The sequence below is a fragment of the Lontra canadensis genome, unplaced genomic scaffold (assembly GCF_010015895.1).
Source record: "Lontra canadensis isolate GAN:19392208 unplaced genomic scaffold, GSC_riverotter_1.0 scaffold141, whole genome shotgun sequence".
NCBI lineage: Eukaryota > Metazoa > Chordata > Mammalia > Carnivora > Mustelidae > Lontra > Lontra canadensis.
The window spans coordinates 1552171-1580100 of NW_022631135.1; the positions used below are offsets into that span (position 1 = coordinate 1552171).

At 38.8% G+C, this 27930-nt stretch overlaps 2 protein-coding genes across 5 annotated transcripts in view; one reads left to right on the forward strand and one right to left on the reverse strand.

The window, feature by feature from the left end:
• Positions 1-1947: 1947 nt before the first annotated feature.
• Positions 1948-13853, forward strand: ARG1 (arginase 1). Its single transcript, XM_032843503.1, has 8 exons — positions 1948-2299; positions 5807-5879; positions 8482-8656; positions 11003-11162; positions 12427-12521; positions 13044-13148; positions 13353-13489; positions 13673-13853. Exons 1-8 carry the CDS (start codon positions 2243-2245, stop codon positions 13837-13839), a joined length of 969 nt encoding a protein of 322 aa, XP_032699394.1. The 5' UTR covers positions 1948-2242; the 3' UTR covers positions 13840-13853.
• A 2538-nt stretch (positions 13854-16391) lies between these two features.
• The window catches only part of MED23 (mediator complex subunit 23), a 42631-nt gene continuing 31092 nt past the window's right edge, over positions 16392-27930 (reverse strand). For 3 of the 4 annotated variants that reach the window (XM_032843501.1, XM_032843500.1, XM_032843499.1), the window contains 9 exons: positions 27160-27330; positions 26516-26732; positions 24673-24909; positions 23561-23726; positions 22695-22767; positions 21476-21690; positions 20212-20332; positions 19103-19234; positions 16392-17244 (listed from right to left, as the gene is read on the reverse strand). In XM_032843501.1, the coding sequence (XP_032699392.1) occupies positions 17092-17244; positions 19103-19234; positions 20212-20332; positions 21476-21690; positions 22695-22767; positions 23561-23726; positions 24673-24909; positions 26516-26732; positions 27160-27330 (1485 nt within the window). In that variant the 3' untranslated portion in view covers positions 16392-17091. Of the gene's footprint in view, positions 17245-19102; positions 19235-20211; positions 20333-21475; positions 21691-22694; positions 22768-23560; positions 23727-24672; positions 24910-26515; positions 26733-27159; positions 27331-27930 lie in introns of those variants that run through there. The other variant, XM_032843502.1, reaches the window with a different exon arrangement.

Sequence of the window (27930 nt, forward strand, 5' to 3'; positions counted from 1 at the left end):
ATGAAATTTGAAAGAAAGCAAATCTTTGTGGATTAACCTACAAATTTAGTAAAAATTCTGGCAGAATTCTTTTTTTAGGAATCTAATAACTTATTCTAAATATATAGAAGAATAGAGGCCTATAGGTAGCTGAATTGGTTTTGAAAGCGAAGAACAAAAATGTTATTCTTAGCCAAAGACTGGGAAGATACACCACACAGCCATGATAATAAAACAGTGTGGGCCTGGTGCCACCACAGGAAGTCAACCCATGCAACAGAAGAAAGAACTCAGTGACAGACTCATGCTTTTAGGGGAACCTGGCATGTGAAGGACACACAACTCAGTGATGAACAAATGGACCACTCAGAGGTTATTGTGGAAACTGGAGGACTACATGGGAAAATAGAGTTGGAGGATTTACACAGTGTAAGAGCGGATGTAGAACTAAATATGAAAGAAACTCTGAAGCAAACAGAAAAAATACAGAAATCCATTTTTATGATTTGGGGGCAGGAGGGACTGAAATGAAACTGCCAGAACACAAAGCATAAGGGGGAAATAGTCAATTATATATTTCAAAATGAAAGATTTTGAGTGATAACATATACAAAATTATGAGATTAAATACTGACAGATTGGAAAGTTATTTGCAACACGAACACCATAAGAAGTTGAAGCCTCACTATACAAAATACCACAAGTAAATATCTAGGTTATACAGACAAATTCACAAGTGAAAATAAGCCTCGTTAGAAAATGGTCCTATTAAAACGGACCGTGGAGTCCTTGGTTTCCTCATTCTCTCTTTCAATAGGTATTTATTGAGTAGGAACACACAATATTGAGTGGGGACAGGGCTGTTCTCAGCCCTGGGGAATGATACAGCAGACAAAATTCCTAGCCCTTATGACATTTAAATACACCACAATATTCTCTTCCATCAATAGGAAAAAGGCATTGGTTTCGACTCAGGGAATTCTCCCCTTAAATGCCAATGTTATCACTTTAAAGTTGAAGGAATTTTTAGGGTGCATCTCTCTTAAATCCATATTTTTTCCTGATGATAAACAATGTCCAAGGACCCACAGATTGGACGGGTATGGAGACCTGACACTTCGCCTATGTTTGGACTGTAAACCTAATGGTTAGATGGACCCAGAATGCCAGTGACTCACAGCTCTTCCTCTACTACCTGTTAGCATCTGGCAACTTCTCTGAGCTTCAGTTTCTTTACCAGTAAAAATGGAAATAATGGTTAGACCTGCTATAAATTGGTCTAAGATGTGTGCCTGGGTGGCTTGGTAGGATAAGCATTTGCCTTTGGCTCAGGACCGAGCCCCACGTTGGGCTCCTCACTCAGCGGGGAGTCTGCTTCTCCCTCTCCCTCTGCTTGCTGCTCCCCCTGCTTGTGCTCTCTCTCTCTCAAAGAAATAAATAAAAATGTCTTTAGAAAAAGTAAAATAAAATGGGTCTAAGGATTCAATGAGATCATATAAAAGAATAGCCTCAGGCACATGACAAAAACTTAATGTTGGCAATTTTTACCTCTGATTCTGATATTACAATCCCAAGAATTGTCATTTCCCCTGCACACCGTATTTCAAAATTCGTACGGTAACATCTTTGGGTTCTTAGGTCATTCATTTTTCTTTTCAATAATAATGAGAAAAGGAAATCCTGTGCTTTCCTGGATACTATACACTGGTGATGTGTGAGGCGTGTCTCATGGATTAACCATTAATCCCAGTGTGTGAGACCTGCTCAGGGCTGCAGAGTTGGAAGGGATATGAGAGACCGACTCACCAGGCCCAGCCCTATTCCACACAGGATTCAAAGGCCTCGGGGAGGTGGAGCCCTGCCCTGTATTTCCACATCTGGAACCATGACACTACTTATGTGGTTATGATTAGTTGATTGTGGTTAGAAAAGATTATCCTGCTTAGGAAATCAAGGTTAGGAAGGATTCTAGTCGTCCAGCTGACTTTGTAAAATGGAAGTGAGCTGGTGACATGAATAAGCTCCCTTAATTAGAGATCTAGACTCAAAAGGACTCGTGGTTATTCCAGGTATGAAGAATTTGCAAGACTTCAGCCTGAGTGTGTTTCAGTGCGGTGGGTGGAGCCAGCCTTCCTCATTAGAATAAGGTAAACAGATTCAGCCCAGTTATAAATGGAAAAAAGATGTGCCCTTGGTCACTGAGGGCTGCAGAGAGTGGTGTCTGGCTGGAGAGCTTGGGGCAGTGGAGAGAAGGGGCCAGAGCATGAGTTCCAAGTCAAAATTCGTAGGGGTCATTGGAGTGCCTTTCTCAAAGGGCCAGGTGAGTACCAAATGTGTCCTTCAATAACTGAAATTCATGACAAAGTCTCAGACTTCAGAATCCGTAAGGTAAGGTTTTAATGTTAATGTCTGCTAAGCTCTGTTCCCTTGGACAACTGGGCCTGACATTTATATATATATATATTTTTTAAAGTCCTTTTACCATTTTGCAATGTTGGAGAATTATGGTCACAAACTCACTTATTCTTGTGGCTCCTAATCTCAGCTGCAGCCGGTTGTATTTGAATCTACTACATTTTTCTTTGTATTCTTTGAGAGAACATATTTTTATTTGAATGGAAATGGACTGTGTCTGTATTATAGCTACTCATTGAAATTCCCATGTTCTCGTTGCTTTGCGTTTCATAGTGCCTATGCAGAAGCGAGAGGATTTTAAGAAAATGCATTGGTTTAGTCATGTGTTAATACCTAAAAACATCTCGTGGATTGGCAACAATTTTCAGACTTCTAGTCTGCATAACCTAAATGTTATTGCTTTATGCAACTTGGTGAATGATTCATGTTATTTGAGGGCTTTCACAATCCTGTGAAAGTGTTAGTTCATGCACTAGGTAGAAACCTTTATGTATTTCTTTTTGAGAGAGGAAAAAAAAAAGGAAAGAAAAGAAAATCCAACTGGAAGTTGGCAACATTGAAGGGACTAATGCATTTATGAAATTACCAGATTGCCAACACATTCCAGCAGCCTTGAACTTTGCAGCCTTTTCTTCTGGTGAGTGCACTCATTCTGGCAAACATAGTGTGATTAGAGACCTCAGCCTTCAGCAGGCATCTGTGCTTAAAGGGGGAAAACAAGGAACAAAAACAAAAGCAAATGAAACTCTGAGAGTTGATATTTTGTCATCATGGTTGTTTCAAACGGGGTCGTCTCTGTCTTCCAGCATTCTCTTTGCCCGTCTGGGCAGTGGTTCACTCCTTTAGTTTTGAGCTCGTTCTTGGCACTCCGGTGTGTTATTGCAAAATAGGTTGGGAGAGGTCAGAGGGTAGAGACCCAAACTGCATTTGGACTGTCAGTAAACACTGCTGCACCTCTCCTAGTCATCCTTCAAAGCTCTCTTCTGGAACACAGAGACATTTTGCCCACATGGAAGTGTCTAGTGCTCAGATTAATCATAAAAACCACAATATACTCACCTCTTCTTGCAACAGAAGGCAGAGTGAAAATAACTGACTGAAAGGAAGGAAAGGAGGAAGGAAAATAAAAATTTAAGAAGGAAGAAAGGGAGGCAGAAGGGAGGAAGTGGGGGAGGGAGGGAGGCAGGAAGGCAAGCAGCAGCCTGAATATACCCTGGCTCTTGGTCCTCACCAGAAGATTTTATGCTACGATAATAATGGCCCTTTGAAAGGATAGTATTTTGAAACACAGCCTGACACTATTTTCTATTCTTAGTATTTCTTTTCCTCTACAGCTCTTCCCCTATTAAAACTTGACCCCGTGAGAAAGAAGCTTATTGTTTCCTGACAGGAAGGGCTCAGAGAGAGGTGTTTCTACACTAAGCCGTAGCATGGGAGGAAAATGGCGGCCAACGTGTTAGCATCTCTCCACACCTAAAGGAGGTAGAGGTTTACAAATAGGCAAAGGAGAGGATTAAGGGCATATGGCTTAGAAGGTTGAGTCTGAGAAAAGATTCCACTCCCTTGCAAGGCAGTGAGTGATGGGGGAGAGTTGATGGCCGGAAATGAGAGAAGTAGGATATTTATCGTACCGTTCACTAAGACTCAGAGAAGATTAGCAATTGGCTAAGTTAACTCGTCTCGACTGTGTGATTCCAGACAGGATTCCGTGATCCTGAAGCCTATGCCCCTGACTTGTGTCAATGCCTGTCGAGCTGCCGCAGATTTGATGCTTATGGCCAGTTAGGGCTGGGGGCCCAGCTTTGAAGTCAGTAGAGCTAACAAAGCGATTTCCAAAGTGGGCAGATTAACCAAGCAACGAGAAAAGACTCATCATGAGCAGCAGTTTGAATCAAACAAATACAAAAGAATGATGGGAAGTATCACTCAGGGAAATCTAACCACTGTGTTGGTGCAAATAGAGTGTCAGAGGAAGGGTCTGTAAAACTTGTTCCAAAGCTTGAAAGGAAGAGGGAACCGGCCAGGGGGTCTTCTCAAGGTGACCAGCTTTTGAGCATCTGACAAGCACTATGACGCGTAGTCCCCTTGGGCTGAAGTCTAATCACCGAGGAAAGACAAAGTAGATGAACACAAAGCCAATGGCAAAGTTTGCGCCAAGTGGCACTCTACTGAGGTTTAAAGAAGAGGCAATTACATCTGCTTCAGGAAGGAGGAGTCTGGGGGTGGTCACACAAGAAGGCATGCATGGGGCAGAGGGGTGGCGGAAACTTGCCGCCTGGAGCAGGAATGGGACACCCAGGGTGTGCTTGGCCACCGAGGCAAGTCAGCTGTCATCGGAATTAGATAGATATAGCTGCTTTGTTTGGGGCCACGGTCCCAATCCTAGGGACAGACACACGTGTCTTTTGGCACGTCTTCTGTTGGGTAACCCAAAATAACTTCCTGTGTCTACAAGCCTTGCTGGAAGTCAGAATCTGAGAGCTACAGAAGAGAACTCTCTGTTTAGGCTTCTACTCTGCCAGGAAGCTAGAGAGGATGTGGGGCAAGGAGGAAGTGTGTTTGCTTCTCTGACCCGTGAAAACAGCAAGGGGAGAATTCTTGTCAGTCATGCCGAAGCAGGTCAGAACCTGAAATACCGGGTTGGTCTTTGTGGATTCAGCTCCCAGGTGATGAATTTCTGTGCCTCTTTTCTCCCCAGGAGCTCTCTGACTTATGGCCGTGTGGACACTCACGTAGGGCTCTCTAATGTGAGGCTCAGTTGTTTTCTTAGGTTTTTACCCAAGTTTTTCTCTGGGTTTGCAAAGTATCTCCACCACGCCATCCCTGTTCCTGAAAACTTACTCATGTAGCAAGACTCAGCTGAAATGTCATCTACTCCCTGCAGCCTCTCCTGGCACCCTCTGTCCCTGCCCGGCAGGGTTTGGAGGGTCCTGTTTCTGTGGTTGCCACCTCTTGCACCGGCCCTGAAGCACATCTCCAGGGACTGTAATTGGGGTTAAATATACAAATTCCCCATTAGCTCATGAGTTACTCAACAACAAGAGGCCTCTCTTTTTAGTTGATTGCCTCTCTGTCTCTCAGAGTGCTTTTGCATAAGATACGTGTTCACCATGTTGATAGCGTGGCGTCTGTCATGGGAAGAGGAGACGCAGGTTCTGGAATCCAAGGATATGAGCGGAGGCTCTGCCATTTGTTAGCTGCGTGCCTATAGGAAAGTGAGACGGCCTTTCCCATTCGAGATCCTCATAGCTGACCCAGGACTTGTTCAATCTGCCTGACTTGACCATGAGGTAAACTCCTGGCTCTGGAGGAACTCTGAAAATGATAGTTACTCTTCACCTGATTAAAGAATGAAAAGTCTGTTGTGGGCATCTGATCATGTCTGAATTATTTTGTTTTTTTAATCGTTCAGCCACGAGGAGGGGTGGAAGAAGGCCCCACAGCGCTGAGAAAGGCTGGCCTGCTGGAGAAACTGAAAGAACAAGGTAATTTTTCCACTGGAAGATGACCAGCCTGCTTTCCTTCCCACGCTGGGGAAAGCAAGCAGGCTTCTGCTAAAAGAGGAGGTGTATGTGGACTGACATTTCTCACACAGAATGGCAACACTCGTGGTAACTTGAGAGGTACAGCCTATTTAAAAAAAAAAAAAAAAGCAGTGTATGGAGAAAATGCTCCATAAGTATTGTTGGATGAATGTTCTCACTCAGGTATTTTGTCTTTCCAGCCAGGAGACATAAAAGATTATAAAAGTATAAAAGAATGTGTGAGCTAGAACTGCAGTTGGGTGAGGGGTGGGGCGTCAGGGGAATTGCAAATGGAGAGTAACAAGCAGCAGAAAGTACCCTGCTAGCAAGAGGACTCCTGTTTGTCAAAGGAAATAAAACAGTGATGGTGATGAGGAGGAGGAGGAAGAGGTATGTGTGTATGTGCATTTGCATACATGATACATATACAGAATGTGAGCTTGCAGATAAAAAATCATATGGAGGGGTGCCTGGGTGGCTCCATGGGTTAAGCCTCTGTTTTCAGCTCAAGTTATGATCCCAGAGTCCTGGGATCAAGCCCCACATCGGGCTTCCTGCCCAGCGGGGAGCCTATTTCTCCCTCTCCCACTCTTCCTCCTTGTGTTCCCTCTCTCGCTGTGTCTCTCTCTGTCAAATACATAAATAAAATCTTAAAAAAAATCATATGGAGTTTAAAAGTATAGGCTAAAGCAAATATCGTCTTTATATATAAAATCCTGATGAAGTGTTGGCAAGAACACAAAGCCACTGGAACTATCATGTTTCTGGGGGAAAAGCTTAATGATTCACTTTGGAAATCAGTTTGGCAGTTTCTTTCTTTCTTTCTTTCTTTTTTAAGATTTTATTTATTTATTTGACAGAGATCACAAGTAGGCAGAGAGGCAGGCAGAGAGAGGAACAGAAGCAGGCTCCCTGCTGAGCAGAGAGCCCGATGCGGGGCTCGATCCCAGGACCCTGGGACCATGACCTGAGCCGAGGGCAGAGGCTTCAACCCACTGAGCCACCCAGGCACCCCAGTTTGGCAGTTTCTTGAATAAACATCCAACTGCCTTCTGGCCCATCAGATCTACTCCTAGGTATTTCCCCAGGAGAAGTGAAAACACATCTACACCAAGACTTGTACCTGAATGCTTCTAGCAGCATTATTTATAATAGCCAAAAGAACGGAAACCACAAAATATCCACCGACTGGTGAAGGGATAAATGATGGGAGGTACACCCATACTGTGGGCTAGGACTCAACCATAAAAAGGAAGGGGTCATGGACACGGGCAAGAACAGGGATGAACGTCAAAGACAACATGCTAAGTGAAAGAGAGCAGACAAAAAAGACTACCTACAGTATGACTGCTTTTATGTGAAATTCTAGAAGCGGCGAAAGTCTAACAACGGAAAGCTCATCAGCGGTTGCCTTGGGGTGGGCACAGGGAATGAAGAGGGGCATGAGGGAATTTGAAGGGGGTAAAGGAAGTGTTCTAAATCTTGATTATGGTGGTGGTTTCAAAACTGTAAATGTTCCTAAAACTCATTGAACTGCAGTTAAAATGAGTGAATTTTAGTAAATAAGAATTATATGTCATGAAGCTGAAAAAAGGAGGGGGATAGAGAAGAGAAGGGATGTGTAAATGGACTGGACTAGTCTCTCAGTTAACAAGCATCATCTGGTCAGATTTTACATCGGGTTCAATCTCTTAAGGGTGTTACTGAATCCTGGATATGCACAAACATATAGTAAATACATCTGATGATGAGGTTAATTCAGAACACTGAACTGATCTCATGTCACAGTTCTACTGGAAACTCTGTGCTTTGAAGCCTAATGCAAGGCCTTCTTAGGAGGTGCACCCAGGTCCTTAGGAACCTTGGGTTACCTACAATTTCTCCTTATTAAAAAGGTATACTAATTAAGCCTTTATTTCTTGAGCTCAGTGAACTGTTAAGCTCGTTGCTAATCATATGCTTACTGAATTCTGACAATACCACTCTGAGGCAGGTACAATCCATAGAGGAGGGACCCGAACTGCTTCAGCAGGTAGCAGATTGGATTGAAACCAAGGACTGTCAATTATAGTCAGAAAATTTAGAAAATAGTGCTATAACAGGTGTATTTCCTTCTGGGCATCTATATAATACACAATGCATAGTACATAATATGTAATAGATAATATATATATATATTCTTTTAAAAAACTATTTATTACAAATACAAAACATGCTTATTGGAGAAAGATAGAAAGCACATAAGCAGAGAGGGCCACATGGAGATAAAGACAACGAGACCGCTCATTAAGCCCAAACCGGAAGATTATCATGGCCCTACTCTGGTGTCCAGCCTCAATGGATTGATCGCAGAAGTATTTGCTGAGAACATGGTGTACAGATGAGATGACGATATCAGGCAAAAGCAGACACGGTCCTTTGCAAATTTTATGGTCCTTCTCGATGTTTTCTCTGCTTATCCTTATAAAAAGTACACTGTTTTGTAAATTTGGAATCATCTTACACAGATTGTTTTGTAATCTTTTTTTATGTAGTAACGCTAAGCTTTTGGTTTTAACTACAGAGTGTGATGTGAAAGATTACGGGGACGTGCCCTTTTCTGATGTCCCTAGTGATCCTCCCTTTCAAATTGTGAAGAATCCGAGGTCTGTGGGAAAAGCGAATGAGCAGCTGGCTGGCGTGGTGGCGGACGTCAAGAAGAGTGGAAGGACTAGCCTGGTGCTGGGTGGAGACCACAGGTCTTGTTTCATGATCCTCTCTCTGTAGTCTGGCACAAATGGCGTAAGGGAGTATAACCAAAACCCTGAGAGAAGAGAAAATGAAAGGGAAAGCACTGATCCATACTTGATACCGAAATTCCTTTTTTTTTTTTAATTGTTTTAGTTACTATTTTCTTTTTTTTCCCATTTAAAAAAATATTTTTTTTCAGTGCTCCAAGATTCATTGTTTATGCACCACACCCAGTGCTCCATGCAATATGTTCAATTACTATTTTCTTTTGGAAATAGCTCTATTTGAAGTCTTGCATTATCTTTTTATTTATTTATTTATTTATTTTTAAAAGATTTTATTTATTTATTTGAGAGAGATCACAAGTAGATGGAGATGCAGGCAGAGAGAGAGAGAGGGGGGGGGAAGCAGGCTCCCTGCTGAGCAGAGAACCCGATGCGGGACTCGATCCCAGGACCCTGAGATCATGACCTGAGCCGGAGGCAGTGGCTTAACCCACTGAGCCACCCAGGTGCCCCTGCATTATCTTTATTACAGCAGAAAGTATATGACATGAGCGGATTTCAGTAAAATACTCAGCACAAATTTACATTCCTAAATGAATAAGCGTGAGGAAGTTCTTAGCCAGGTTATTGTACTTGATTCCTGATAGCAGGAACAACTCATTTAAGTCAGTATTTTAAAGTATGTTTCCCGTTATAAAAGTAATCATTTCAAACTTTTTGAAATACACACACACACACACACACACACACACAAAATAGTAGTAATTATATTTCCTAACAAGCATTTCAAGTGAAATTGCAAATCGAGCATATTTCCTTTGCCATACTGTTTCCCTTGTACCCCTCTGTTTAACATCCCTGTTATCTGATACTTTGTTTGTTTGTTTTTTTAAGATTTTAGTTATTTATTTGACAGAGATCACAAGTAGGCAGAGAGGCAGGCAGAGAGAGAGAGGGGGAAGCAGGCTCCCTGCTGAGCAGAGAGCCCGATGCGGGGCTCCATCCCAGAACCCTGAGATCATGACTTGAGCCAAAGGCAGTGGCTTAACCCACCGAGCAACCCAGGCACCTCCCGATAACTTTGTTCTTAACCTAAAGTACAGATTTCCTTATAATGTGTATAAGCATAATTTTTATTGTTGCATACATCAGGGTATTAAATCACTATACATATCCATATTGTCAGGTATTCAGGTAATTTTCAAATTTTCCTGATTATAAATAATGCGGCAAAGACCCTTTCTGTGTGTGAGCCTTTTTGATGTCTACTCTCGAGGTCCCCGAGTACCTCACCAGAGGGCTGACCAGATCACAAAGTACAAACGTGACAATGGCTCTTGATGCCCGAGTCAATCACTTCAGCTCCCTGTTTTCCTCCAAAGCCAAACCATTTCCAGGGCTCCTTTGTGACAAAACTGTAATTGAGAAACTGGGGCTGACTTTCTTTCTTAAATGGAAAAATTTGTACGTGGAAATGTTAAGAGTGGCAAATAGCCACAAGACAAGAAATCTGAAGGGGAAACAGATATTACGCTGGATAAGCAATACCTAAGCTTCAAGGCAAGTTGCCTTCACCTTGAGCATCTACAAGTTCACAATTCCCTGAATGACACCTGACCATCTGTAGGTGGGAGAACACAGGCGCCAGATGGCAAATCCTGATCTTTGAACTTTTATGTAAGGTGTTATTCAGTGCTTCCATCCTGGTAAATTTTCTGGAGCTTGGAGTGTTTGAGGTGAACTTTGAGAGCTCTGGACTTGCCTAAGAGTGGGTCGTTAAATGTGTGGCAGGAGAGTAGAAAGTTCAAGCAGAGCCTCTGAGGGTTGAACAGCAAGTGAGCACTTAGGAAATGCCGGCTGAACTGGATGCAAGGATTTCTGAGTGGTGCTCCCCAGTTGTACAATAATTGGATTTTAGGAAAAATGGACTCCATGGTAATTCACTTGAAAGAATGAAGTATTTACCAAGACACATGAAACGAGCCTGATTTAATCTTGAGAATTAAATAACGTCTCATGCTAAGGAATTTCTTGTGTGGCTAGTGTTTTTATATAGATTTAATTTCTGGTTAAAACAATAATTTTATTAGAAGGTGGTTTCCAAAAAAAAATAAAATCGCAAGATTTTTAGTAAGACCATTAACGGAAACTTAACTTGTTAGTAACTAAGCATAACCTATGCTTTTCTATTGTTAAAATTATTTAATTGGCACCTGCAATTAAAAACCCGTTAGAAGTACCAGCCATTTTGACTTAAAGGAAAACCAAGTGGGAGCACTGAGTTAATAATATGATGGTTGGAATAGTAGTGCAAACCTGATGTTCACACAAACTTTTTTTCCTCTCAAGTATGGCGGTTGGAAGCATCTCTGGCCATGCTCGGGTCCACCCAGATCTCTGTGTCATTTGGGTGGATGCTCACGCTGATATCAACACTCCACTGACAACCACAAGTGGGAACTTGCACGGACAACCTGTGTCTTTCCTCCTGAAGGAACTAAAAGGAAAGGTAAGGGGCTTGTTGGTATTCTATTAGAAAGAAACCATCTTCTCTTTAGCAGAAGTTCAGGAGATAGAACGGAAGGAAGAACCTGGTGCCATCTTGTTTTTGGTGTAATCTCAAACTATTTTCTCAGCACCAATAAGCTAAGGGTTGATACATAAAGGAAGTGAGGGTCTGTGCTTCTACCTTACATGACAGTTTGCAAACTGACTTTACATATGTCTTCCCTTTTGATTCTTAAACTACCCTTTTTAGTACATGAGGCAGAGAGTAATCCTTTCTAAGCAAGTTAGCATAGGTTCAGAGGTTAACTGACTTGCTCAAAATTACATGCCAAGCACATAGCGAGGGAAGGGCCAGAACTGGTCTATAAACTACCTCTTTCTACATGTCCCACATGGCCTCTCCTGTTTCCCAAGCATCCCCTCCACATCATGGGAACTTTTTCAAAAATGGAGTTTTAAAATGTGGATTATAATGGTTTATTATTTTACATCTTTACTGTGTAAAGTTCATATCTACATCATAAGAAGAACTAACTCCTTGCTCCATTCTAAAAAGATGTGAGATGACATTCCAGATTAAGATTTAACATTGTGGTTCATATTCACTGACATTCTGTAGCATATCGATAAAATGATATTAAATCACTCTCCATATCCAAATCCGTATTTTACCGTTTTCATATACAGCTGTAGAATCTTGGTCTTTATGATGATACCTGGATATCCAAACCCCCTTGTTAAGGGCTCGGAAGTAACACTTTCTGAACTGATGACCAAGTGCTAGGTTTATAAACTTCCAAAGTGTGTAGTTAGCACATGGGAATAGCCACCCTTGGCTCCAGGACATTTGGAGAGTAACAGAAGGGCTGCTTGAAAATCTCCCTCACTCTAAACCATCCTTGGGATTAAGTCCTCACTGCCAAGAGGAATAAAAAAGGAAGCCAAAAGAGTCATGAGAGCACACTGATCTCTTTATAGCAGAGTTTTGGGAAAGCAAGGTACTCTCCCATTCCCAGGGGAATGGGGTACAGAGCAGGTAAATGCTGACAAGTGATTCAGGTCAGGTCTGGGCTACAGGGTGAAGGTGAGTAAGGCAAAGTCATCTAGAGTAGCACAAGGAAAGGCAGGCATTCTCTTCTGAATTTTCTTGGAAACTTACAATCTAAATATAAGATATATGCAATCCAGTAAAGGCCCTTCACTTTCAATGTAAGATTTGCTCAAGAATCATATATTCTAATCAAATGAAAACATTGTAATTTTAGATCCCTGATGTACCAGGATTCTCCTGGGTGACTCCCTGCATATCTGCCAAAGATATTGTGTATATTGGCCTAAGAGACGTGGACCCTGGGGAACAGTAAGTTTATTCCTTGGTGTGAATTACCTTCATTTTCTCTCTTTTGCATGTTAGGCAACCTGGCCAAGCCTATGAGAAAAAAATTATTTTAAGCACCAAGTATATATATCAATACCTACATACCCATATAAATATTTGTCTATAAATCAGGTGATTTTTATACTAATTGCCTTGCTGTTAAAACACATTGATATAGGGACACCTGGGTGGCTCAGTTGGTTAAGCATCTGCCTGCTGCTCAGGTCATGATCCGGGGATCCTGGGATCAAGACCCACGTCAGGCTTCCTGCTCAGTGGGAAGCCTGCTTCTCCCTCTGCCTGATGCTCCCCCTGCTTGTGCTTGTGCTCTCTGACAAATAAATAAATAAAATATTTAAAAAATACGTTGATATATACATATAGTTCATAGGATTTATTTTATGTATCTTACCACAATCATCTTTTCTTTAAAATGAAACAAGAGAGCATAGAGTTAGACTCTTTATTAACTGTAGGATTATCTTAATATCTCCTCTTTCCTAGCTACATTTTGAAAACTTTGGGTATTAAATATTTTTCAATGACCGAAGTGGATAAACTGGGAATTGGCAAGGTGATGGAAGAAACACTCAGCTATCTACTAGGAAGGTATGATGCTTGTGTGTGTGTAATGTAAATATTATTAAAAGGACTTACTACTGATGTTAATGTAAATTATTAATAAAGCCTTCATGTAAAATTATGGAACTTCACTGGATTGTTACTTTTTATAAAGCAAGGCAAGAACTATATTTATGTGCTATGTATTAAACCACCAACTTTAATCTGAATTTCTTTCCCACCTTTTAAAAGAAAAAAAAGGCCAATTCATCTGAGCTTTGATGTTGATGGATTGGACCCATCTGTCACACCAGCTACGGGCACACCAGTTGTCGGAGGTCTGTCTTACAGAGAAGGTCTCTACATTACAGAAGAAATTTACAAAACAGGTATATATTTATACCCTCCGATCTGAAAATCAAGCCCCATTGGATGCTTCCAGAATGCCTATCACATGATGCAATCACCACCTGTTTACACTCCTGGAGTGTACAGAGTACTGAGTGTACAGAGTACGGAGTTTAAAATGTCAATTATTTAACAAATTATATTATTTTCCATTTTTGTTGCAGGGCTACTCTCAGGATTAGATATTATGGAAGTGAACCCATCTCTGGGGAAGACACCAGAAGAAGTAACTCGAACAGTGAACACAGCAATAGCAATAACCTTGGCTTGCTTTGGAGTTGCGCGGGAGGGTAATCATAAGCCTGTTGACTACATTAACCCACCTAAGTAAATGTGGAGACACCATGTAAAAATCTCACAGTTAATGTCATAATTAGCCAATCTAATAATTTACTTAAGCTTACGGTTATCCTCCCCAAAATTTGGTCTTTCTGAAAAATGTTCTGCCTTGGTAAATACTGGTATAATTAGTATGAACTATCAATTCCCTCTTGGTGTGAACTTTAAGATTTGGAAATTCTAAGTTTTGTATAATTAAAGACACACACAGAGGCAGACTCCTGATATCAGGAGATAAAACTATCCCACCTGAAAAGGGACCATAATCCCATGCTGTTCAAAAGATGTGATTTTTATAATAAAATCTTTATAATAAGGTTCTATTATGTTTATATGTTTCTAAACATATAGATTTACTAAGGATTTAAAAAGCCCTCAGTGAAATCATCATCCCCAAAACACTGTAAAACTGGTGAGACAAAACTCTGCCTCCTGGTTTCTTTATCTCTAAAACAGGTAACGGTAAGGCCTTGTGAATCTTCAAGTTCATTAATGTTAGATGCCCATGTTTTACTTTTTCTAAACCTCAGACATGATATTGGCTTACATTTGAAGCAAGGTTGCTATTCAGGTAGCCTTTCTGGAGGTAGAAAAGAAATCAAACTGCTATTTGCGTCTAAGACCTTCTAATTCAGACAGGAATTTCACCTAAAATAATCTTTGGCTTCCAAACACTTCCCTCTCCACCCTTTCACTCATTGCAATTAGTGTCTCATTGGCTGCAATCCTTAAACAACCCCAAAACTCATCTCAGCTCTGGAATATAGTAAGGGAAATGGAATAAAATGAATAAAGGGTAAACTACAGTTGACCCTTGAACATGGATTTGAACTGCATGGGTCCACTTACACACGGACTTTTTTTTTTAATACAGCACAGCAATGTAAATGTATTTTCTCTTATGATTTTAATAACATTTTTCCTCTAGCTTTATTATAAGAATACGGTATATAAGACATATTATATATGTATGTTATCAACAAAGTATGTTAATTGGCAGCTAATGTTATCAGTAAGGCTTTTGATCAAAAACAGGCTATCAGTAGTTAAGGTTTTGGGGAGTCAAATGTTATAAATTTTCGACTGTGTGTGGGGGTCAGCACCCCTAACCCCTGCATTGTTCAAGGGTCAGCTATATAATCAAAGTCAGGGAAACAAACTCTTCCCCTTTGCCCCAGCTTATACAGAACTCCAGCAGACTCTGTAAAGAAGCCGGTCCCATGAAAGGATCTTTATTGCTGTAATGGCTATGTGTTAAAGAGCCTCTATCATCTGATGTTTCACATGCAACCCAGAATCTTACACCCAAGTGTTGACACTATAAACTCAGTAAGATGTATCTTACTGAATTACTTTTAGGTAAGAGCAATTATGATGGAACTTAAAGTATAATGTTCAGTAATGTAGGCACATGGGGTTATTTAAATTAATTAAAGCTTAATAAAATTAAAAATTCAGTTCCACATTTCAAGTATTCAGTAGGCACATGTAGCTTCCGACTCTGTACTAGACAGCACAGACACAGAATATTTCCACCACTGCAGAAAATCCTGTTGGACAGAGCCACTCTGAAAATGACTACTAATTTTCAGAAAGAAAAACTTTTAGGATGCAATGAATATAAAGGCATTGTTTTCCCCTCAGGTGCATTCTAAAACCAAATAAATCTATCTTCTAATGTCTGATTAACAATTCTTTTAAAAGCCTATTTTGGAAAAATCATATTCCTATATTTTTAGTAAGAGAGGAAAAAAGGGAACTTTTAATAAATTAACTGGAATGTATTTGTCCTTGAGAAAAATGGTACTGATTTTCACTTCCTTTATTCTGCTTGTATAATACCAGTGTCACAATTATTCCTATTCTATGATCTCAACGCAATACATTCTTCAAGGCAGCAAGAATATATTGAAACTATGTTAAAAGTAATACCTGAATTCATTTCTAGCATTAAACTTCTGGAGAATTTTAAGAATATCATTAACACAGAAAAATTACTTATACCATTATAGAAATTTTAAGCTGGACTTGCATGGCAAATAAAGATTTAATGATCAGAATAATATGAACCACAAGGAAGGCAAAGGTCTAAGAGGGATGTATTTGGAAATAAAGATTTGAAGTATAGTTCAAACTTCTCTGATTCTTTAAAAAACAAAACAGTAACTCTTAAGTCCCAAGCCAATGTCAGTCACCAACTGTAGTGTACATCCCATAACAGCCTGGTTCTCTGCAGTCAGCATACTGCCTGGAACACAGCAGACACTCACTCAGATTGAGCAAGTCATCAGTTTATTCATTCAACAGATTTACTTGCTTTTCAAGGCTTTTACAATCTTAATGCCATTTCCCCCCTCCCCAAATTAACAGTTTGTCTCTCAAAATCTAATAAACCTTAAAGAACCAAAATGTATGCTATATTTAAAAATATAAATACTTAAAAATTTTAAGATTATAAAAATTTAAAGAATCGCATCATTGGTTAGGTGAAAGTGTCAACCTGGAAAAGCAAATAATTTATTTTTAAAAACAGAGATTGGAGAGCACCATTTAAGCACGATTTTATTAAGTTTATGCATTTCTATGGTATTTTCTTACAAGGCTTCCAACTCATTTCATACAATAAGTTTAAGGCAAAAACTTGCCAATCTGCCTTGATAGAAACATTAACCCATTTCTTTGGAAACCTATGGTAAAATTTTTAAGTCATTTTTAAAAGAATATGAAACTGTGCTCCTGCAATGCAATGAAATCTAGAGTCCTTCGCTTGACAAAAATCTCTTATCCCAAAGATACACCAAGAGATTTATGTATAAAATGATCAGATAACTATTTTACATGTGTGGTGCCTTTAAAACAATGTATTTGAAGACTGAAGTCATTAACAATAAAAATTGAAAATAAAACCAGTGGCTAGAATAGTAAAGATTGGAAGTATCTACAAAAGTCATTTGATCATAGATACCTCCATATTCCTAGGTAGATCTAATAAATTGTTATGGATATGAGCAACATGCAGCTTACTTGATCTCTTAGAGACAAAAATATAGATAGGGAGATGGGAGCTATAAAGTATCAATAGATTCATCATTAGAATCAAAATAAAACAATCTGAACACCACTGCTTCTACTACACCACTATGTAGCACGACCATGTTCAGATTTAACAGGTTTGAGTCCACTTTCAAAGACAAATGTGTTTCCATTTTCACCACCACACACCCAGACTTCACTGAGTTACTGGTCAAGACCCTGGCACCTGATTCGCCTGAGGTGCCGGAGACCCACTACTCATGGCCTGTGGAGGCACGGCAGCTGGTTCCATCTTGCTAATGTGTGTGATGAATCGAAGACGGAGTTTTAAAGCTGGTTTTAAGTTACAGATAATCTTCTCTACCTAAGAAATAAACACATCAAAAAATATTTCAACCAGAGAACTTCAATTTCCCACCTTTAAAGAAGTGCTTTATTTATATCTGGAGATAATAAACTAGGTAGTGGAATAGGCTAGATGAGAAGTTTCTTTCAGTGTTTTATGTTTTAACAAAAGCAAATACAATTATTTCTCTCTCACATGAGTAAAAAAATGTGTTCTCCCTCACACACATTATATGTGTGCATATAATCTATATATGTCCACATTTACAAAAACATACTCACTTACCTAGTTAGCCAGTCATCCCACTGTCAAATGCTAATATAGTTTACACTGGAAATTTTATGTATCCAACCAGTTCATCATCCTTTTCTTTTTCTTTCTTTAATATATATTTTTTAAGATTTAATTATTTGAAAGAGAGAGAGAGAAAGAACAAGTGGGAGGGGTAGATGGAGAGGGAAAGAATCTGAAGCAGATTCCACGCTGAGCATGCAGCCAGTCTCAGGGCTCCATCTCACGACCCCAAGATCACAACCTGAGCTGAAACCAAGAGTTGGACACTTAACTGAATGCACCACCCAGGGACCCAGTTCACCATCCTTTAAAATGCTATCATCACAGAAAAATGAATCATGATTATATTTTGAAGTTCTTTGAATAACTTAGGTCTGTAACATTTATCTACAAAGCTCATTTTTTGGTTTTGATTTATACTTGGAATTCAAACAAAATAATATTAGATCTACTTTTACTTAAAATACTTTAAAGAAATAAAACAGCAAGCAGTTCCATGGCTTTCTTAGCTTTATTCAAATGCTCTTTGACCTTACCAGGAAAGAGCAGCTCAATAATTTTTCCTTTCTGTATTCCCTTGTGTCAAAGTTTCTCAAGCCCAAATACAAAGGATATGCTAAATCAAACATTTCTGTACTAGTTTTCACTCAGAGAACTCTTGACAATCCTGCTGAGGAAATAAAGAAACGAACATCCTCCCCACTCCACGTCCCTAGCTCCAAGGAAAGAATCCAGTAGACTAGGGTTCGTAAGTTTATACATGAGTTTACCTTCCTTTCCTGCCAGAGAAATAAATAACATTAAGGTATGGAGGGGAAGTCACCTCATCTATCTGCCCTACCTCCACCCTTCTAAAAGAGCCAACCTTCTTTCTGTTTCCCACAGATAGGACACAGTCACGATTCAAGTTATGATGCCCTTTCCACTTACAGACGACTTTACCAGAAAGTGGCTCTTTATATGCTGAGTCAGAATGTGCTTCCCTTTAACTTCACTGGGAGTTTATATGCCTTTTGAAGTTGCACAGAACAAATCTAATGCCAGTTCCAAATGGCAACCCTCCAAATAGTGAGAACATGTACAATACCCTGGGACTTTGAAAATTCAAGTTAAGTACCTCCAGTTCCTTCAAATACCCTTTATGAATTATTGTTTTGATCCCCCTGGCTTCCATCTTCTAGTTATGCTGCAATCTGTCCAATGTCTCCATGGTGTACCCTAGTCACTGTGGGGAAAAGTGGGATCTTCTTCACTCATTACAAGGCACCTCTCTGGTCTTAAAAAACGTAGCCATTCTGTACTGTTTCTTCCTAATGAGATTACTGTTAATCAACCACCTAAGTCTTTTTCAGATGACCTGTTGCAAATATCAAGGGGAAAAAGTGTGAGAAATTATAACATGTATTCACTAGTACTTGAATTATATATGCAGAATAATGTGTTCATGTATCCTAAAAAGGTCTAATAATATCAACCTTTTCCCCTAAAAGAAAAAAAAAAATAACAAAAGTACTCAAACAAAAGTTACCATCATATATTGAAGTTTTCTAAACTAAACATCATTAAAAGATAATTAACTTACTTGTTCTTTTACGCTGTCACCAGTAAACATATACTTCATATGATACAGGAAGTCACAGATGGGATCCATGTAATTTAAGTGGGCACTACACTGGTCTACATTCAGCAACATGTCATAAAATGCCACTCCGATCTATTTAACAAATAATATAAAATTATTTAAGTGGGCAAAAAAGGTTCAATTATTTAGAATGATGTAGCGGGATTCCATCAGAAGACTAACACAGAGGGATAACACATTTGTTGAAGAATTGTCACTGACTACAGAAATCTGGATGGGATATACGATAGGATCTGCATTTTTTTTTTTTTTTAAGATTTATGTATTTGAGAGAGAGAGAGGGGAAAAAAAAAGTATGTGAGAGTGTGCATGTGAGTGGGGGGAGGAGCAGAGGGAAAGAATCTCAAGCAGACTTCCCACTGAGCAGGAAGCCTGACATGGGGCTCGATCCCACTACCCCGAGATCAGAATCTGAGCTGAAAATGAAGAGCTGGATGCTTAACTGACTGAGTCTCCCTGGCACCCTGATATGGTCTGCATTTACAGAAGAATCCAGAGTGCTACAAAATGTCCCCTAATAGGGCTTAAATGCAATTTCTCTTCATAACTCAGTAATGTCGTTTAAAATATAAGAGAGAGACGATTTCCATTCTAGAAACCATTTCTCAATATCTGAGATAACTGCAGTCTCAGGGATACTTTACGTTGTATCTTCTTGGTTCCACGAGGTGGCTCATACTTCAGGGTTCTATTCTTGTCTCATTTTCTTTTCTCTGCCCTCTTGTTAGGTGACTGGTTTATCCATTCCCATGATTTTAATTAATTCCTCTGTACTACAGTGCAGGCTCTCAAATGCACTTCTCCATCCTTAACTTTCTTTTCAACCTTAAGAATGAGTATTTCCCCTGCATTTCCAATTTAACACATCCCACATCAAACTCATTAGAGACAAGGGCACACTAAATCCTCTAAATTGTTCTTAGATCCTACTAAACTAATTTCACTACTAATGGTTATGATGATATACAGTTTGGAAAACCCTGGGAAAGAAACATCAATAGATCTTTTAGAACTTAATCTTATCACAGACAACACAGGTTATATTTTACCTCTATCATACAACGTGTTCTCTCTTGCTGAAATCTTTGTAAAAATGGTCCCACAAGATGGTACACGTAAAGCAACTGGAATTCAGTCTTCACTATAGGAAGAAGGACTTCAGTGAGAAACCTAAAATTTGAAGATTAGAAATAAAAATTTCTTGTCACTTCAAATCAGCTGAATTGTTTGAACTTTGTTGATACAGCCTACCCAGGCATTTCCTAAAATTTGTAATTTTTTGCAAAGTTTCTTTTTCTAATTAATCTTACATTTGCACCGGCTATGGTTTTCCTTTGATTATCAAAATAAATAACTTCAGATTGAGGAGTCATTCTCAACAGTAAAAGTACTGAATGTGAACTACAGGTATCCCCCGCCTGCTTTCTGAAAATTTGTGTTATGCCACTTTGCTTTTACAAAAGACCTACATTATTATAGCAATGGCTTTTCTTGTAACAGCAAAAATTCTCTTTGGTTTTCTTTAGGTTATCAAAAAGAGGTACTAATGTAGGTTTTTTGTACAAGTGAATTGGTATTACATGAACTTTCAGAAAGGGCGGGATGTGCTTCACTTTATGTCATTTTGGCTTATGGAAGGTTTCATAGGAATACTTTACTTTTGAATAGCAGGAAAAACCTGTATTTGAAATAAAAAAGAGAATAACCAATCTAATATAAATGCCATTCTCAAGAAATTTGACTCTAATTACTACCAATTTTATAGTCAAGAAAAGTTATCAGAAAATAGCTATTATGAGTTATTCAGTTCAAAATGCAGCTTTTGGGATATATTCTGGAAAAAGCATGCATTTGACTAAACCTCCTGAAACAGTAATGGAAAACTAGATGCCAGACTATTTTTTGCTCATACAAGTTAATTTTTTTTAAATCTTTTTTGTTTTTTAAGATTTTATTTATTTGACAGAGAGAGAGATCACAAGTAGGCAGAACAGTAGGCAGAGAGAGAAGGGGAAGTAGACTCCCCGCTGAGCAGGGAGACTGATGCAGGGGCTTGATCCCAGGACCACAAGACCATGACCTGAGCTGAAGGCAGAGGCTTAACCCACTGAGCCACCCAGGCGCCCCTATACAAATTAATTTTTTCAAACAATTTTGAAATATGAGAGCTTTCTCATTATCTAGAAACTCTACTTAATTAAAACTCACTTTGAAAGTTACTCTATTGAATGAGATATATACCTCCTGTGTAAATGAGATTAATAAACACAAAATGAAAAAAGTCCAGTTTACTTACGAAATCATAATACCTACTTGGGAATGAGAGAGAGCTGTCCAATGCTAGAATGGTGCCACACAGCATGTGCGAGAGCTAACGTATAACTGCAGCTCATCTCAGAGTAGGACTGATGACAAGCAGTGAAGTCAAAGAGTCGGAATGGATAGCCAACCCACTCTGACTCGGATGTCAAGCTGGGACTGCTAATAACACTCACAATTCGATCATGCAGGACAATCCAATATGGTTCCTTTAAAATCAGAGGAAAGCCTGATGAAAAATAACCCTTATCAGGTATTCCACCGCATTTCCAATATTCCACTCCAAAGCCTAAACTCATGGCACTTTATTGTTCTTTAATGTTTTTTACTTCTCTAGCATGTTGTCTTCTGTAACGGAGATTTTGAAAGCAAAAGTGGGTGTCTGCATAGTAAGTCAAATTAAGTCAACAAGAACCTGGGGATAAGTGTCTGTGAGTTAAGAGGGCTCTATACCTGTGTCTGCCTAGTTCATTTAGTATCTGGTATTTACTACACAGTAAATTGCTTTTACCGATACCTATTATATAGACAACACTACTACACGTAAATAACTCAGAAATAAATATATATATTTTGGAGGCATATAAGGAAAAAAATGATTTGGAGAGGTGAATAATCAAGTCTGTAGAGCACAGGGTTAGACAGTGTTACTGACACTGAAAGATATTGCAACAGTCAACTGTGTAGTGCCGAGTAGACAAAGGTGAGGTCACAGAAGGGGGACCTCACATGAGGGAAGGTCAGGGAATGGCTCACTGAAGAAGCAGGACCTAAGCTGGCAAAGAATGAATGAGCTTTAGAAAAACTGACAGAAGGAAAGGGGTTCTGCATGTCTTATTATGCAACACATCAGAAGTACTTAAAACATATCTCAACAAGAGCTATTTGCATGAGCAAAGCCTCTAGATACATAACATGTTAAGTGGTCAAAAGTAGATCAGACTTTAATGTCAAAGTAAAGTTGGATAGGTAAGGTGGGACCAAAGGATGCAGGGACTCATAGGTCAGGTAGGTTTTTAGATCTCAGGGAGAAGGCAAACAAAATACTCACCGTAGGTTTCTGAAGCAGTAATACCATAAAAACTTAAAAAAATATGGAAACACTTAATTGTGTGATGTTCTTGTACAGGGCATCTTACATGCATCTTATTCTTGTGGCCAACAGGGACAACTGCATTCCATTACTATGTATAAATCACAGTTATTAACTCACTGGTAACGCAGTGATGATCAGTCCGATCGCATTCATCCATGCTGTAATATTCTCTCTTGGCACTAATGGCTGACTAAAAATGAAGAAAAAAAAATTAAAAATGTGAAATTACAAAAATATTTTTATATGGTTGATAATGGATCTTATTTTGAGAATATATATAATTCAGGGCTAACAACTGACCTACTTCAATAAAACTACAATGGATTTTTTGGGGGTGCCTGGGTGGCTAGTCATTGGGTGTCTGCCTTTGGCTTGAGTCATGATCCCAGGGTCCTGGGATTGAGCCCCGAATTGGGCTCCCTGCTCAGCAGGAAGCCTGCTTCTCCCTCTCCTACTCCCCCTGCTCGTGTTCTCTTTCTTGCTGACTGTCAAATAAATAAATAAAATCTTAAAAAAAAAAACAAAAAAACTACATTGGATTTTTATTGAGTAAAAATTTAATATACCCAAAAGCTAAGTAAGGCTTTTCTTAGTTGTCTCCTTTAACAATGGTTGCTGGGATGAAAGAAAGACTATTTCTACTTATTTATACTTTCCCAATCATTACCCTCTACTTTTTGCTGATCTTCAAGAAAGGAATCTTGAAGGCTATCTTCAGTGAGATGTTAACATTATTCTTAACTTTATTAAATGTCAAATAGCTACTGAAGAGTAGAAGTTTGAACAAACCCAGGTCTTCTGACCCTGTCCAGGGCTCACTCCATTACATCTATATCACAAAGATAAAATCTGGGACCAAAAGACAGTTACCAAAAGACAGCATCAGCCTTGGGACAACAGGTTTGTCTAACAGTTCCAAATAAAATATCATTCTTTTTTTACAAATAAACAATGAATGTTATTGCATGAAACAGGATACATACCTTTTCAGGACGACATTTAGAAGAGCATTTCCAACATCTTCACCTGAAACGGCCAAGGCCATGAGCTCCACACAAGTAACATGCAGTGCATGCGCAGCTGGGTTGGGAAACTCATTGAATCTCCAGTCACAGTTTGGGAATGGACCAGGAGATTTGCCAGCCATCGGTGCAGATGGTTAAAGCTATAACTGTTTGTTTATTTTGAGATTAACGGCTCACATCTGTAGTGCTTTATAGTTTTAAAAGTGTTTCCCATGTAAACATCTCATTTTATTACCAATTTATCTGATTATAAGTCCCCAAGAAGTGACTGAACAGAAATTAAGAGGCAAATAATAGGAACCAAACACACATCAGTTTGACATAACTGAAATGTACTGACAGCAACCATGTGATTAACCACAGGTATAAATGATTGCTCTTATATACGTGTGGTTTTGTAACTGTGACAAGATAGCTAGAGAGGCAACAAGAGTAGCCCCAGGCTGCATCCACCTATTTCTTTTAATAGTTATAAGACAGTTGATAAGAAGATTACTTTATAATGAGTAATTGTTTTACTTCAGGAAACAAATGCCTTCATGTAGCAAAACAAATCACAAAACAGTAGCATGATGTACAAACATGATAAGCAGTGTGCTAATAACTTAAAACATGAAATCAAAATAAAGAAATAAAAATACATATATAGCAGCCTTTTCATTAAAAAAGAGAGAAAATAAGTTTTATTATCTATTAATATTTTTAAAAAGCATTTAAGGATTTATTTAAAGCAACAAAATTCTATGTTCTCCAGTAGCAAACAGATACATTTACTACAATATGGAGTACTTTTTTTTTAGGAATATAATTTTTTTCTTTGAAACAACTTCATTAGGTCTATTTTTTAGATATAAAATTTAATGAAGGGAATGCGTGCCTATCTGGCAGCTAACTTGATGCTAATTTAAGCTTTCAAAATCTTTACAAAAATAAAAATAAAAATAATTGCAAAAAAGAACTGAAGTTTTGGAATATATAAAAATATTACCTTCAAAGGATAATATGTATTCTCACAAATCAACATATAGTTATTTCTGAAGGGTCTGGAAAAATCACAATGAAAAGGATATTATCTACTAGTCTGCCAATCAATCTGCAATAGTAGGAGTCATCTGGGACCCAAGGATTTTCTTCCCGTGCATTCATGCCACACTTCAGGTATGTGTCACTTAGACACCAACCTTGTGGTCGATTATCCTTGAGTGAGCCAATGATGGCATGGACAAGCTTTCGCTTGAGATGTGGGCGTTCTCTCAGATGCATTTCATAATAGTGCAGAGTATTATACAAATAAGTCACGGGGCGATCTGCCAAGAAGAAAACACCGTCACAATGTTAATCTGGTTACCCACAATGAAAAACTAACCCCCCGTTTTCAAGATTATCAAAAAATAGCTCAGAAACTCATGAAACTATTTCATATGCTGGGCAATTGCATACAATGAGTATTTTTATTTTAGGACAAGGCAGAAGGCTTCTAATAATATATGCATGGGACATAAAGGAATATCCACTGCAACAATGCTTATACTAGCAGAAAGATTCAAATAGTCCAAATGGTCAAAACAAGGTAAATCATGGCATGTGTGGCACGAATGAGTTTTTTATGTATTGATATAAAATAATCAATCCTAACACATTATAAAGGCATTAAACACAAGGTGCAGAACAATGTGTATATCCTATATTATTTGTGGGGGAAAAAAAACTAACCCCAGGATATCTAAGGAAGGATACACAAGAAACTGGTAACAGTGGTCTCCTATAGAAAAAGAAACTGGGCAGCTGGAGGTCATGATGGAGTTAACTACTTTTCACTGCATACCCCTCTCTACCATGTGGATGTTACCTAATTCTCCCGCCCCTCAAAAAAAAATTTTTTTAAAGGAATGCTTGCTTGAACTTCATACCTATTCTGTAGTACTAAAATGCAATTCAGACTTCTGGTTAGGAGGACGATATCTAGACAAAGGACTGAGAAGAACTGCCCACCAGAGAAATTTACTTTGTCCCCACAGTGGCTGCTCTAGGCCTTTCATGCTCCTGTGGCTGACTCCACCATTCTCCAGTCACCTGGTTTAAATCTTCAGAGTTGTCTTTGACATCTTCCTTTCTATAGTGTCTCTAGGAGCAGCTAATCAAGCTCTGTTCCTTCTTCCTTGACTATCTGTCCCTTCCTTCTCATTTCCAATATCATCATAGTTGTTCAGGTACTAATCATATAACTGAATTTTTTGACCGAAGTCTTTGAAATGGCTTCTTCCTTCCGAAACATGCTGCCAACTACAATTAGATTTATCTTTCTAAAGTAATGCTTTCTATGCCTTGACCTTACTCAGTAACTTCTAGCTGACTATTATCTGCAGGTTATAAGATCAAAACTTCTCAGCCTGGCACTTAAGGTGATTTATAGGTGGGTACAAAGTTTAAATTCTCAATTTAGCCAATGAGGAGACTGTCTTCAAAATGCTGTGATTTTTCCAAAGGATTCCTTCTGCCTAGAGTGTTCTCTTTTTCTGCCTGTTTTATATAAATCACATATATCAACAGCTCGAATCCTATCATCTAGGAAGCCTGCTGAGTTAGCTCATAGTCACATCAGTCTGTTCTGAGCTCATATCATCCCATTCTCCTTCTCTACTTATTTGGCAACTAATCACACACTATGTAAAAGGGGTCATCTCTTGCATATCACTTTTATTTCTGCTATTTCATACATCTGCCATGACCTACCTATGCATATTTTCATGTCCTCTATTTTATACTTCACAGCACCACGATATAGCACTATTCTCAAAACGCTTTTACTGAAAAACAGTTAACATGTTTAAACCATGATTCCCCGTACGGTCATGCCCAGACTACTCTTGTCTACTGAGTTATTAGATGGAATTATAATTTGAAAAAGCTTACCGTGAAATTTATATAAGCCACCAAGGTGATCTAGTAGAGTTTCCAGTGATTTGGAAACTGGAAGCAACTCCAAAAATCTGTGGATGACTATATCAAATACTGGGAGAAATCGAAGACACACATTTCCAAAATAGATGGGTAGATAGGGAGACTGGATCTGCACAGGAGGGTCAACCTGCTCCGCCAGGCCCTCAAAATACAGTTTCTCAGGGTATTTCTGTGGAAGTGAATAAATGGCAAAAGTTCAGGGCATCTTCTTCTATTCTCTTAAAAAAATAAAGCTAAATCAACTTGTCGTTTTAAAAGAATATGAAACCATTTTTGTTTTTACGAGGCAATGAAATAAATCTAGAGTGCTTTACTTGAAAAAGTATTATCCCAAAGACATAGCAAAAGAGATTTATGTAAAAAGAATGTGTAATAACACTTTCATTTTGTAACTACTCACATCTACTAAAACTGCACTTTCGATAAATTCCTAACATAGAGCTACTCTAGAACCCTGAAGCAGTTTAGAGAGCCAATTTCCTTTTATATAGATTAGAGGGAGCACAGAGAACCAAAGAGAAAACAGCCAAACCAATTAGCCAAATTCCTAAGAAGGGCATAACCAAGATTCACTGAATACTGAACTGCTTTAGTACCTTGTGATAACTCATGTGCTTGGTGTGCCAGTCATTCTGTAGCCAGTGTTCTGGAGAATTTTCTTTCACAAAGTCACTTACTCGATTTCTAAAATCATTTGGTTTGAGTAACAGCAACTGAATTATGAAATAACAAACCTGGGCTTCATTTCCTTCATGACTACGCATGGCCTTTGGAGAACAACAGAAAAATGGTATTAAAATGTTTGACCTGTGCAAAAGCATGGGTCTGCTACTAGATAGTCTATATGTGAATATAGTAATATCTCACTATTATTAGAATTTTATTATATGTTTAGTCTATTCCTAACCAACTGTTCAGAATTCCCTAAACATATTTGACTTTCTTGCCCATTTTTGGTTCTCACCATTCCTTTTGCCCAAAGTGTCCCTCTTTTTTGGTTGAAATTCAATCCATCCTCCAAGATCTCTCACCCAGATAGAGATGGTCTCTCATTGTTGCCAGGCAGTATTTTCCTTACACCTCTATCTTAGCCTTCTATTTTACTGATTTATAGATTTAGCTAATTTCTCCTACTATATCATAACCATACTTATATTTATGTTTCATAGCTAAGAGGTTAATCAACTAAGTCACCCCAAACATCACCATTATAGTTTTTAAAAAGTAGCATTTTCCAGCCTGGTTCTGTGTCTTCTCTTAAAATTTTGCCTGAAATAGACATCAAGTGAAGAGGAAAAATAATATGGGGAATATTGGGTGGCTATGAGAAATATTCAGTTCTGAATATGGCTGCCAAAGTGTAGAGA

Coding starts and splice junctions, on each gene's coding strand:
- ARG1 (XM_032843503.1), top strand. CDS start 2,243: ATGAGTTCCAAGTCAAAATTCGTAGGGGTCATTGGAGTGCCTTTCTCA. Junction 12,522..13,043: donor GACGTGGACCCTGGGGAACA/GTAAGTTTATTC, acceptor CCTCTTTCCTAG/CTACATTTTGAAAACTTTGG. Junction 13,149..13,352: donor CTCAGCTATCTACTAGGAAG/GTATGATGCTTG, acceptor ACCTTTTAAAAG/AAAAAAAAGGCCAATTCATC.